Consider the following 13,912-nt stretch of genomic DNA (forward strand, 5'->3'; position numbering starts at 1 on the left):
AAAGCCTTTGATTATCTGACATCTTCACACCATTTCAATTTGCATGAGGCATATCCAAGATAACTTATGAAGTAAGGGCCCAGAACAATGCCTGTTTACAAATTAAACTGAGTGGAGATGAGTGACTGGCTCATTAAGTGGTTTGCCCAGCTCCACCTTATTGCCAAGTAGATGAGCTGGAAAAGCACAGGGAAGGCAAAGGTTACATATTTTTCATTAGTGAATTGGCAAACTGCCTATCCAATTACCTAGGAATTACAAATGCTTCAAGGTGATAGCAAGGGCACTTTCAATTGAAATTACTACCATCAGACATCTCACAGCACACTGCATACTCTACAGTGATTATGATAAAGTGTAGAAATCAGAGCTTTTGTTGGAAGGTTTTCAATAATGTACTGGATAATGTTTGTGACAAATCAGTGTCACTTTTGAACTTCTTGGTGGAGTCAATAACTGGCATTCATATAGCACTATTAAGATGGTAATACAATTCAATGCACTTTAACAGATGAAAATGCCTGCTGACCACTTGTAGGAGAAGAGGAGATGAGAGGCTTGCTCAAGAAAATAGATTTTGAACAAGGTTTTGAAGGAGGGAAATAGGTAGCAAGGCAGAGGAGTTTAGGACATGTATTCAATAGTGCTGGGTCAAGAGAACTGAACATTCTGCTGCCAAAGATGGACTGGACTGAAGGGGAATACACTCCCTTCATGAGGAAGACCCAAAAAATTGTGTGGTTGTCTCAAAGGGCTGTTGGAGACACTATAATGTCTTTCAGGGTACAACCAGAGCCACCATTAAATGGTTACTAAGGCAGCAAGTTCTCCACTTGGAAGCAACTGATTGGCATTCAGCTGAGAATTCCGCCAGAACCAGTTTAAATCATCAAAGTGACACTCGATGAGAAAGGTTGTCACATTTGCTTCAATACTTTAGCCAGAGAAAGGGTTGTTTCAGGGTGGAAAATAAACCTTGCTAACATTGCGGAGCAGCGACACAAAAGAAAGTCTCTATAGGCATATTAAATGCTGGGCCCAAACAGGGATATGCTAGAGACATATTTTAAGATTCATAGGGATGTCAAATTAACAGCTACAGTTATTAATGTAATAAGAATATGCAAAATTTAATAATTTTGCAAAGAAATTGACAGTTTTTTTAAAGTAAATGATAAAACTTAAAACTGTCCTGTTTCGAATGAAGATGTTATAAGTTATTACCAAAAGTGATCTACATTTCTCAACACTTTTTACAATGTTATCCATTTAAACAGCCCCAAGCCTCAAATTATAGTCAAATGGAAATGACTAATAGTCCATTTTTAGATGTGTTTAACATGAATACATCTCCTCAGCTTACCATTTACATGATATTAAATGATGCTGAAGAAAGAGCCCACTATCAGAATCACATTATAAAGAGGGAGCCTCAGCTGATAGGAGCACTGCAAAAGCAGGCCTGGCATTACCGGCCCTCCATCCTCAGAGGAAGTGTCTCTTTTGGCACATCATCATTTTGGCACAAGGGGAAACGGGCATTACATATAAGAGATCAACGGTTTCAAAGTGACTAATGATGAAACTAAAAGAGATCTAGGAGTTCTATGTAAACTTAACACTGAACACTTGGGCTGACATACAGCAGCAATCAATAAAGCAATAGAAGGCTGAACTGCACAGCTAAGATTGTAGAATATATGTCAGAGGAAGTTATGACTTCATATTCAGTGCTTTGCTCATATCGCACTTTGAGTACAGTGTCCACTTTTGATAGCCAAGAAGCCAGGAGATGTTAAAGCACTGGAGATGGTATAGGGAAGAGCTTTGAGGCTGATCCTTAGTTTCAGTGTTCTGAGAATACTGAGATAGAAATCGGTATGCATTGCAACTTTTTAGTGGAGACAAAATGGGCATAAGAGTTGCCAATTTAGCAGTTGAACTGTCTGCACCCAATGTGATCAGAAGCTGGTCCCACTGACAAATTCATTGGGCCTTTTGTTTTGTGTCACAGGTGGACATCTAAAATAGACGTTGGCATCTTATACATGTAAATTGGGGCTGAGCGCCTGTTGAAGGGCCCATCAAAAAATTTATTGCCAAAGAATAAGGAAAGTGTGGAGCCTCCCTTGCTCTGAATCGTTCAACTGCCATCAAAGAAAGGTAAGTTCAAATAAAGACTAAGAAGAAGTTTTTCTGAAGCCAGGAGGAGCAGGAATGTTCCTCCACCTCCTCAGGGGTCATAAATGGACCCCTAACCACCACCCCCACTGGCCCTCTTGGAACTTCCCTGAGAGCCACTATCTGTGTTGCAGCCGGCCTGATGTCTTTACCAGACATGAGCCGCATGTGGAGGTGAGGCAAGCAGCAGCAGCTCATGCCCAGTTTGCTGATGAGACCTGAGGTTCAATTTCCATCAGCCCTTAGGCTTCTCCGTTTGGGCATGTGCTTGTCACACAGTGCCAAAAGTAGGTTTTGACCAAAATTCAGCCCATTTGTGTTGGAACCACCTGAAAAATGGTCTTATTGAAATAGAAAAGATCGCTAGGTTTAATGGAAAAGTTAAATTTGGAATATTACTTGAAATTAAATTTCAAGAGTACAACAAGGGTACACAAGATTAACTAAGTAAAAGGAGTTAAATTCAAGACCGATAGAAATTCTGTTTGAAACATAAACTAGACATCGTAAGTGTGTAGCAGTCTTTGCCGTCCTGCCAATTTTCTGTGTTTGTAACACATTTAATGGGCTTCCAGTTGGAGCAGTGGAATCAATAAGAAACAATGTGATGCAGCAACAGAACGAATGTACGATATTTCTGGACAGAGGAACTAAGAAAATCCTCCCTGCAATTATCTTGCAAACTTGTGACTATAACTAAGTTTCCATTCAGCCTCACTTGTGGAGATAGATTCCACCTCATCACATTGACACATCCTCTAGGGGCTCTACACGTTTGGAGAAGCTTTGGAGACAGGAAAATTTTGTCATTAATTTTCACATGAGTTCTCCCGATTATCCGTAGGAAAGTTGGAGAAAAATCACAGAGACTCTGAAGAAGTTACATAAACATTGCCTACACCATTGATTCATACTGTCCATGGATTGCCTGCCAAAGTCATGGTGAACAATTAAGGAGAAATCCCATAGAAATCCAATTCCTTTTTAACTTCAGGAAAGTAGAAGCAGCAGAACCATAGCTTTTTCTAAGGGCTGTTTACTAATAATACTATGCTGGCTAACAGGGGGCACAAAATATTTACTTCCAGGCAGGGTTGACGCTGCTAAACATTGGTTATTATGCAACAGCGCTTCAGTTAATCAGATTTCAAACTCATTGTAGACGATTCTTGTGCCTTTAAAAATCGCGGATAAATGGGATACATTTCTGTTGTACGGAGAATGTTGCATTACTCTTTACCTGGTAGAGAAAATGGTGTCGTAAACTCAGGCTCATTTTCATTCTCATTGTTGTCTTCTTTTGTATTTTTATCCAGAGGAACATTTCCATTTTCAATATTGTCACATTTCTCAGCGACGCAGATTTCCTTGTCCACACCATTGGCAGACTGAACTGGTCATTGCACATAAACAGAAAGTAAATCTCTGGAAGTTCAAAGCCCAGCAAAAAGTGGTCAAGTTGACTAAGGTTTTATTTCAGGATGTTATTATTTTAACACAGGTTGCAAACAGGATTAGAAAAATCTCTCTGGTCAAGGGAAATGCATACTTTAAGTATACCTTAAATAAATCAATAAACATGTTTAAGCATGATAAAATGTCCTTCTGTCAAAAAATTGTTTAAATTGAAATCCTTGCGATGGGAAAATATGTCATAGTGTGTTACTGGGTCACATGGTCCAGGACTATCCCAGGTTCAAACCCTGGTCACTACAGGAGTTACAGACTGGGTGCTGCAATTAGTTTCAATTTCCCTGAGCTATAAATGAGAAATGATGAGTCAGGCACCAAGTTACTGTCCTACTAAAAAAAAAATCAACTGGTTGTACATTAGTTAAAGGTTTGGGCTCAATTTGATGGACCTCACATTCACTGTAACATTCACCAGCCAGCTTCCAAAATCACAACAGCCATTTTGGTGTGGGAACTTGAGAATCTCTTATGTTTCTTGAAGTTACGCACAGACATGTGTCAGTGCCTTTCTGAGAGCATCAGAGGAAAGGGGAAGGGATGAAATTCCAAAGGAATGTATACAAGCATAAATACATGCTGTAGTTGCACTCTGTCCACTGGGTCATTTTTGTGTCTCCATGCTGAATTCCTGGTTAGGAAAGCTGAGCTGTGGCTTTCTCCAAGGGCCGTGTATTAATAATGCAGCATGCTGGCCAACAGGGGACATCTGTGAGGAGAGTCAGGTCTCTTCCCTGATGAGATGGAAGGCCAGCCACTTGGCCAAGAACCACAGGGAAGCTGACTTTGAATAGCAGTGAAGCTTTCGGCAGGATTTTAGCACTGATATAGGGGTGTGAACTGAGGCGGGCAGATGCATAATTTCTTGTCGCTGGACAGCGTGCCAGTTTGCTGGCACCATCTTGCCGATGAACCATTTACTTAAGGCTGTAGCTCTTGCCTCCTACTGGCACTCCAGCTTTGACAGCCCGCCCGCCATCATTATTTGGAAGGGGAGCGCTCCCTCTGGCCACTAATTGGCCAATCCAGGCAAAATTCAAGTTGGGTGACTGCTCCTGACCCCAAGGTGTGGGGTCAGAACCTACATTTGACCTCTCATGGGGTGTAGTCCTGACCCAAAACGCAAAATCCTGCTCCTTGTGTTTGATCCCTGACTCTTTGAACAAGAGGGAATCACTCTGCTGCCAGACCTCTCGTCCTGCTTGCAGCTCAAACTTTTAACTTTCCTGGCACAGAGTTGCCTCGAGCCTAAAAGCACGATAATGGCTTGGAATTTTCCAACAGTGTTCTCTGTTACATTCAGTACATCCCTAGTCTGAAATGTAATTTCATAACATTACATAGCAGTAATTCTAAGTGCATGATTAGTTTTTTTTTAATAAAAAGTTGAATTTGTAGATTAATTGTTAAATATTTTCCTGCTTTCCTGTGTAGATTGGTAATTTGTCTCTCAGTGAGACTTGACCCGCTTGGCATCTCCATGTGTTACTGTTTTATTCCTGTACAGTTCAGTCGTAAGTTAAAAATGACGGATAGGCCAGTTACCAAAACTCCAAAAATTCTGCAAAAACTCATACAGCAACTAATAGTTCTAAAGTACTGTTCTGAATTTGCAGATAACAAAGTATAAACCCTTAGGAGAAACTGTGCAGCAAAACACATGAATAACTTAAGCCTTTTACATATTGCTACTGTCATGGTTAGAAAGCCATATCATCAGGCTGAGCCTTTTTTAATGAATTAAGGGAGATTACAGTTAATTGGTATTTATTGCAGCCATTATTAATAACTAAGGAATGCAGGCACAAAACATTCAAGAGAGAGTATGCATAAATAGTATTAAGAAGGTTGTATTAAAAGATTTTGAGAAACAGGAACCACAGTAAGGCTAAACAGACAGAATTCCGACAAGTTAGTGAGATAGATGGAGAACAGTTCAAAAATATTAATTGGCGTTCAGGAAGTGAGTGTATGAACCCCAGGTGAAGGTGAACACTGCTTAACTATGGAAGATGGGTGAACGATTTAAAATGGAAGCAGTACACTGCACTGTGCTCAAATTGTGCCATATCTAGCTTAAGTGCTTTAAGGAGAACAGTGTTTTTGTTATTCATTATTTGAAAGCCATTAAATGGAGTTCCAATTGCTAGTGGAGAGTATAAGGCAAGTCTGTGATTTCAATCAGATTTCAAGTGCTTTAATCCTGCTGCTAAATGATCTGATAATATCTGGTATTATTTAAAAGGAGGCCTTTCAAAAAATGTTTTGTGTTCAGCAGCAAGGGCAGGATTGGAGTCTGATAATATCTTTTGTTCAAGGGGCTGGTGAGGCAGTTAACTTTGCGCCATGGTGTGGTGAGATCATTGAATCAGTGGCCACATCTTTAATAACTTGGTAAGCGATCTTTCAAAATAGTCTACAGATGATAATGCACCTCTTGGACAGGGTTTGTTTTTTGATAAACTTGCAAACAGTGCTTTTGCTTTTGTTATCAAGCGAGCGCAGAACAGATAGGAAAAGCAAGAATGAATTTACTTTTTTTTCCTGAACAACTTTCTTTGGCGGGGGTGTGAGGGAAGAAACTGCCCATTTCGCAGTGGGTCCGCATCACCTGTAGAACATTCTGCGACATTTCCTGCGTATTAAGAAGCACAAGGTGGGCAAGATGTAAAGATCTCTCCTAGCTTCAAGCTGGGTTACCACATTGTGTGCGAAAAGATCGTGCTGTCAGTAGAAGAAGGGGAAGGACACCGATGAAAGAGGCGGAATCACTTTGTGACCGGCGCCATCTACCAACGGACAGGCAGCGAAGGACATCTTCAGAATGAAAAAGCAGCATCGTTACAGCCTTCAGCTTCTCAATAGAATCTCTCCTAGGAATGCTACTGCTCCTGCTTGATTTACAAAAAAACGTTAAACGTGAAGCATTTGATTCAACTGTTCATTGCCATTCCCATCCAAACAATCCTTTATAGTTAACTGAACGGCCCCATTGCAATGAGTTTTGAATCTCAAAAAATAACTTCCAAAGAAAATTTACTTTATCATTAAAATGCTTTACAATAAAAATGAATAGTATTTGACAAAGACCTAAAATTGGTTGTATAATGTATATATTATATTTCTTTTAAAATAAAATGTTATATTAAGTGAAGATTTATAAAGGTTTTTTATTGGCCAATCTCTGTCTGGTTAGCCTTACCTTGAGTTAACAATGGGAGAAATGGGTCATCACAAATATTGGGATAGTCAACATTACCATCCTCCATTTCATTGCCAATCACATTGCCATTCTTCGTCAGCTTGCTCACAAAACAATTCTGCATCTTGGTATTGAACCTAAAAGTAAATATTAAATGAAACAGCACATCTCATCACTTTTGCAGTTATTCCCATTTGCAAGCAGAATTATTGATACATGTATGCCCAGTATATGTTTTTTATGGTATATATAATTACCTCCAGGATAAACTCCTCAACTTACAAGTACACTGCCAACATGTATTTAAAATCTAACATTTAAAAAATTTCTTATTCCTCTCCCCTGTCAAGGCACTTCAGGATGTTATTCCAGAGCATGATGACAGGACCTTCAGCTCACAATATCATCAATGCCTCTTCTTTGAACTGGAAGGAGTTGAGTACTGAGTATGTGTGCTGAGATAAGGAATCTATCATTCCCCCTAACAATTTGGCAGTATTGTAAGGACTGAATAAGAGTGCTCGTCAGCGGACACTGGGGGAGAAATACGAATGCACCCAGGTAAGATAGGGCAGCTCATAGACTATTGCTTGGGAGCCATTTGAACATTTCCCAGCACAAGGTAATTGGATCTGAGGGGTTCAGCAGGGTAATTGTGGTCAGTGGAGAGTTGGCGGGGGTGAGGGGGAGGAATATCCGAGGCGGGCGGGAACTGGTGTTTTCTTGAAGGGATCAGTTAAGTCCTCTTAACCATAAGGAAACTTAAAATAAGTATTTCAAACCTAACTTACTGGCCCCATTTTGGCCCTCAAATCAACTTCCAGCAGCCTCGGCCTGGTGAGGAAGACACCACTTGGGCCTCCTGTAAAAATAGCTGTTGGGCCCCAGTGATGCCACCAGGGCCTGGCTTGAATATTCAAAGCAGTTAAAATCAAGTACTTGCTGTCAGTTCAAAATTCATCTGCTGCAATCAAAAGGAAGCCTCTGATATTTTAACTCCTGGGCCTCATTTCAATCTCTCCAGTCCATTCTGCACACTGCAAAGTGGCAGCCAACTGCAGCTCAGCATAGCCCACCAAAACTAGGCATGTGGTAGGATTGGCTGCCGGGCTGTTCAGCTGGAGTCCCTGCAACAACCACGGAGGCCTACAGCGGAATACTCCTACCTATACGGGTAATTGCCTGATCATTGTGGCAGGGCATATTTATTTTAAAATCTACGGGGTAATCATCAAACCTTTAACACAGCCATGCTTGTGGGCCCATTGAAAAGAATAAAAAACACGAGGGCGATTTTAATCCTACCCGCCCAGTGGAAACCAGGCAGGTGGGCAGTTAAGATAGCCTTAGTCACACACCTGTCCTGCAAGTGCAGGGAGCTGATCTGCAAATGTTTTCGGCCCTTTCTTCAGTGCCTCAATACCCCATTGTAATGTGGGGTCCAACAGGGTCATGTTGGTTTTGTGCAGTATTATGAAATGGATTGCTGATTCTCTATTGCCTGTTTTACATTGCCTATTGTACAAAATCAAATTCCTCCCCCTCACAAATGTTGGGTAGTTAAGGTTCCATATAAATGTAATATTATTTCTCTGTTTTCCATATTTCAGTAATTTCCTCCAGCTCTATAACCCTAAGATCTCTGCGCTTCCCCCAATTCTGGGCCCTTCTGCAGCCCCTATTTTAATTGTTTCACCATGGGCAGTCAGGTTTTCAGCTGCATAGGACCCAAATTCTAGAATATCCTCCCAAATCCCCTCCGCCTTTCTCTCCTCCTTAAGATGCTCCTTAAAAACCCACCTCTTTGACAAAGCTTTTTGTCATCTCACCCAATATCTCATGTGGCTCAGTGCAAAACTTTGTTTGATAGAGCTCCTATGAAGTGCCTTGGGATACTTTACGAAGTTAGAGAAACTATACAAATGCAAGCTATTGTTGTTATTTTTAGATTCCATTTAATGTTCTTCAGGGAAGGAAATCTGCGTCCTTACCTAGTGTGGGGTGGGCAATAAATCCTGGCCCAGCCAGCAATGCCCGCCTCCCATGAATGAACATAAAAAGAGTCTGGCCGACATGTGACTTCAGACCCACAATATGGCTGACTCCTAACAGCCCTCTGAAGTGGCCTAGCAAGCTATTCAGTTGTATCAAACTGCTACAGAAAAGTTGAACAAGAATAAAACCAGAAGGACCACCCAGCAGTGACCTAGGCACTGGAAACAAGGCACACTCTGCCCAGTCAACCCTGAAAAGACATTCTCATTAACATCTGGGTACTTGTGCCAAAATTAGGTGAGCAACAGCTGACATAGTCATGCTCACCAAATCATACCTTACAGCCTCGACTCCTCCATCACCATCCCTGGGTATGTAATGTTGCACTGACAGGGCAGACCCAACGAGAGATGGCAGCACAGTAGGGAAATAGTGGCCCTGGATGTCCCCAACATTGACTCTGGACCCCATGGAGGCTCATGCCATCAGGTCAAATATGGACAAGGAAACCTCCAGCTGGCTAACACCTACCAATCTCCTATGGCTGATGAATCAGTGCTCCTCCATGTGGAACCCCACTTGGAAGAAATACTGAGGGTAGCAAAAGCACAGAATAGTCTGGGTGAGGAACTTCAATGTCCATTATCAAGAGTGGCTTGGTAGCAGCACTACTGACCAAGCTGCCTAAGTCCTGAAGGACATAGCTGCCAGCCTGGGACTGTGGCAGGTGGCGAGGGAATGAACAAGAGGGAAAAACCTACTTGACCTTGTCCTCATAAATTTACCTCTCACAGATTCATCTCTCATGACAATAGCGACATTAGTGACCACTGCACAGTCCTTGTGGAGACTCAAGTCCCGTGTATCGAGGACACCCTCCGTCGTTTTGCATGGCATATCCCCGCACTAAATAGGACAGGTTCAGAACACATCTATCAGCTTAAAACTGGGCATCCATGAGGCGCTGTGGGCCACTAGCAGCAGCAGAATTGTATTCAACCATAATCTGTAACCTCATGACCTGGCATAACCCTCGCTCTACCATTACCATTAATCCAAAGAATCAACCCTGGTTCAAGTAGGAGTGTAGCAGCAGCAACAGGCACAGCAGAAAAATGAAATGCCAACTTGATGAAGCTAAAATACAGGACTGCATGCATGTTAGACAGTGGAAGCAGCATGGCATAGGCAGAATTAAGCAATATCTTGGGCTGTTAAGTGGCAAACAACACACGTGCCACACAACTGCCAGGCAATGACCATCTCTAACAAGGGAGAATCTAACCATCTTCCATTGAAATTCAACGGCATTACCATCGCTGAATACCCATTATCAACATCCTGGGGGTTACCAGTGACCAGAAACTGAACTGGACTAGGCATATAAACTTGGAAATATATCACCCTTCCTTCACCATTGCTGGGTCAAAATCCTAGAATTCCCTTCCTAACAGCACAGTGGGTGCACCTACATATGGACTGCGGTGGTTCAGAAGGCAGCTCATCACCACCTTATCAAGGGCACCTAGGGGTGGGCAATAAATGCTGGCCTAGCCAGCGAAGCCCACATCCCATGAATGAATAAAAAATATATATAAATAATACTGTCACTATAAGAACAGGTCAGAGGCTGGGAATTCTGCAGAGAATAGCTCACTTCCTGACTCCCCAAAGCCTGTCCATCATCTACAAGGCACAAGTTAGGAGAATGATGGAATATTCTCCATTTGCCTGGATGAGTGCAGTTCTAACAATAATCAAGAAGCTTGACACCATCCAGGACAAGGCAGCCCTCTTGATTGGCACCCCATCCACCACCTTAAATATTCAGTCCCTCCACCACCGATGCACAGTGGCAGCAGTATGCACCATCTATAAAGTGCACTGCAGGAACTCAGCAAGGTTCCTTCAACAGCACCTTCCAAACCCGCAACCTCTATCATCTAGAAGGATAAGGGCAGCGGATGCATGGGAACACCATCGCCTGCAAGTTCGCTGGGTCAAAGTCCTGGAACTCCCTTCCTAACAGCACCATGTGTTTTCCTACAACACATAGTGTGCAGCAGTTCAAGAAGGCAGCTCACCACCACCTTCTCAAGGGCAATTAAGGAAGGGCAATAAATGCTGGCCTCACCAGCGATGCCCACATCCCATGAATGAATAAATTTTAAAAATTCCACCATCAATGAATCCGATCAAAGTTCTGCAGTGCTGCCACCTCCAGGCTTGAATGGTGATGGATAATTAAATAACTAATGACAGGAAGAGCCTCCACAAACATCCCCGTCCTCAATGATGCGGGACTCCAGCACATCAGTACAAAATACAAGGCTGAAGCATTTTCAACCATCTTCAACCAGAAATGCTGAATTGATGATCCATCTCAGCCTCCCCCTGAGGCCCCCACGATAACAGAAGCTGGTCTTCAGACAATTCAATTCACTCCACGCAATATCAAGAAATGGTTGAAGGCACTAGATACAGACTGCGGCTGTAGTACTGAAGAATTATGCTCCAGAAATAGCCAGCCTGTTCCAGTATAACAACAATAATGACATCTACCTGACAATGTGGAAAATTGTTCAGGCATATCCTACCCGTAAAAAGCAGGGCAAATGCAATCCGGTCAATTTCCACCTCATCAGTCTGCTCTCAATCAGTGAAGAGATGGAAGTTGCCATAGGGAGTGCTATTAAGCAGGACTTACTCATCAATAATCTGCTCACCAATGCTCAATTTGGATTCTGCCAGGGCTACTTGGCTCCTGGCTTCATTACAGCCTTGGTCCAAACATGGGCAAAAGAGCTGAGTTCTAGAAGTGAGGTGAGAGTGACTGCCCATGACAGCAAGGCTGCATTTGACCGAGTGTGGCATCAAGGAGCCCTCGCAAAACTGGAGTCAATGGGAATCAGGGGAAAACTCTCTGCTGGTTGGAGTCATACCTAGCACAAAAGTTGTGATTGTAGGAGGCCAATTGACACAGCCTCAGGAACATTGTTGCAGGAGTTCCTCAGGATAGTGTCCTGGCCCAACAATCTTCAGCTGCTTATATAAAAGCAAAATACAGAGGATGCTGGAAAACTGAAATAAAAACATAGTGCTGGGTATATGCAGCAGGTCTGGCAGCACCTGTGGAAAGAGAAACAGAGTTAATGTTCTGAGTCGAATATGAAACTGAAGAAGAGTCATATTTGAGTTGAAACATTAACTCTGTTTCTCTCTCTACAGTTGCTGCCAGACCTGCTGAGTTTCCCTACCCAAACATTTTGACATAATTTGCATTCGACAGCATTCATTTTCACTCATTTGATATCAATTATGCTCAAGGGCAATTATTTAACTATCATTTAACTTTCCAAGCAGCATAACTGACATCATCATCAATTGCCCCAAACTGCAGTGCTCAAACATATACGATTAACATAATTTACCTTAAGCATTCAGACTCCAAAAACGATTATAGAGTTTATTTTCCATAATTCTGAATTTCGATAGCTTCAAACATACTAAAACTGAGCTAACTTTAGAGAAAGCACACTCTGTTTTAACATATGTTTTAATAAGCTAGTTTTATGTTTGTCTTCAGAACCTATAGCTAGTGCAGCACAACCCTGCATCCCCCACACCAACTCACCCAGATTGCAGCAATTTTCTCTCCCCACCTCCCGGAGCAATTCTCTCCCTCACCACCCACCCGTCCCCCACCCCCACCCCGCCCAACCAGGAGCAAGTTTCTTCCGAACCCCCAGAGCAATGTTATTCCGCCGCTGAATGCTCCACCTCCAGAGCCATCTCCCCATGATATTCAATGGCAATAGCATCACTGAATTCCCTGCAACTAACATCCTGCATGTTACCATTGACCAGAAACTTAACTGGACCAGCCATATAAATGCTATGGCTAAAAGAGCAGGTCAGAGGCGGGGAATTCTGACTCCCAAAAGCCTGTCCACCACCTTTAAGACACAATTTAGGGTTGTGATGGAATACTCTCCACTTAGCTGGATGAGCACAGCTTCAACAACACTAAAGATGCTCAACACCATCCAGCCCCCTTTCACCACCTTAAACATTCACTCCCTCTACCACCGGTGCGCAGGTTCAACAGTGTGCACTATCTACAAGTGCAGTACAGCAACTTGCCAACCATCGACCTCGACCACCTAGAAGGACAAGGGCAGCAGATGCGTGGGAACATCACCACCTGCAAGTTTCCCTCCAAGTCAAACACTACCCTGACTTGGAACGATGTCACTGTTCCTTCACTGTCACTGGGTCAAAATCCTGAAACTTCCTTCCTAACAGCACTGTGGGCATAAAAACAAGAAGTTGCTAACCAACACCTTTTCAAGGGCAATTGACAATGGGCATTATGTGCTGGCCTTGCCAGCGACACTCATATCCCAAGATGAATAAAACATATTCTTTAGAAATTAACTCCAATAATTTGTCCTGTTTATTGCCTTGTTAACTTGGGTTGCTATGTTTAATGAGTTATGCTTATGAATTCCCAACTTGATAAAGAAAGCCTGGAAGGCTACCTGAGTTAGAAAGGACGTGATTGGAAACACATTCCTAAAAAAAAAAGTGGCATTATATAATTGAAAATATATTAAAATTCAAACTTTTCATTTCAGATATAAAACCGAAATATTGAAGTTAGACAAATTCACCTCCAGCATCATTGCATTTTGCAAATTTATCAGCAAGAATCTAAAGCAAATAAATAGAAAACTTACTTCATCACAAGTATATAGCCTGCGTACATTAGGATCAGGAAAAGGCCTTCCCACCTCAAAGAGATAAATAGAGTGTCACTGGTTTGTAGATAGAGCATAAACAATACATTTAAACCCCTAACAGCTCAGTTGTCAGCGATTTACAGGTTGCATTTAAGCGAATGCACCAGTTAAAACATCCTCCTGGAGATGCTCATTGGAAGGCACTCAACCTTTCCATGGAATGGTCAATTTTAAGGACAGGTTGATTTTGTAGTTACACTGCTGGCCTCTTCTTGCTTTATGAAAATCAGCAATCTGAGGCTGAGGATTGAAATCAATGGGG

At 42.2% G+C, this 13,912-nt stretch overlaps 1 protein-coding gene across 1 annotated transcript in view; it reads right to left on the reverse strand.

Moving 5' to 3' along the window:
- The window catches only part of LOC144692999 (sodium/potassium/calcium exchanger 4-like), a 278,798-nt gene that overhangs the window by 30,829 nt on the left and 234,057 nt on the right, over positions 1-13,912 (reverse strand). The window contains exons 9-11 of the mRNA XM_078562236.1: positions 13,588-13,641; positions 6,854-6,990; positions 3,422-3,574 (exon numbers count right to left, since the gene is read on the reverse strand). Coding sequence (XP_078418362.1) covers positions 3,422-3,574; positions 6,854-6,990; positions 13,588-13,641 — 344 coding nt within the window. The remainder of the gene's footprint in view (positions 1-3,421; positions 3,575-6,853; positions 6,991-13,587; positions 13,642-13,912) is intronic.

Source organism: Cetorhinus maximus, chromosome 18 (genome assembly GCF_964194155.1).
Source record: "Cetorhinus maximus chromosome 18, sCetMax3.hap1.1, whole genome shotgun sequence".
Lineage (NCBI taxonomy): Eukaryota > Metazoa > Chordata > Chondrichthyes > Lamniformes > Cetorhinidae > Cetorhinus > Cetorhinus maximus.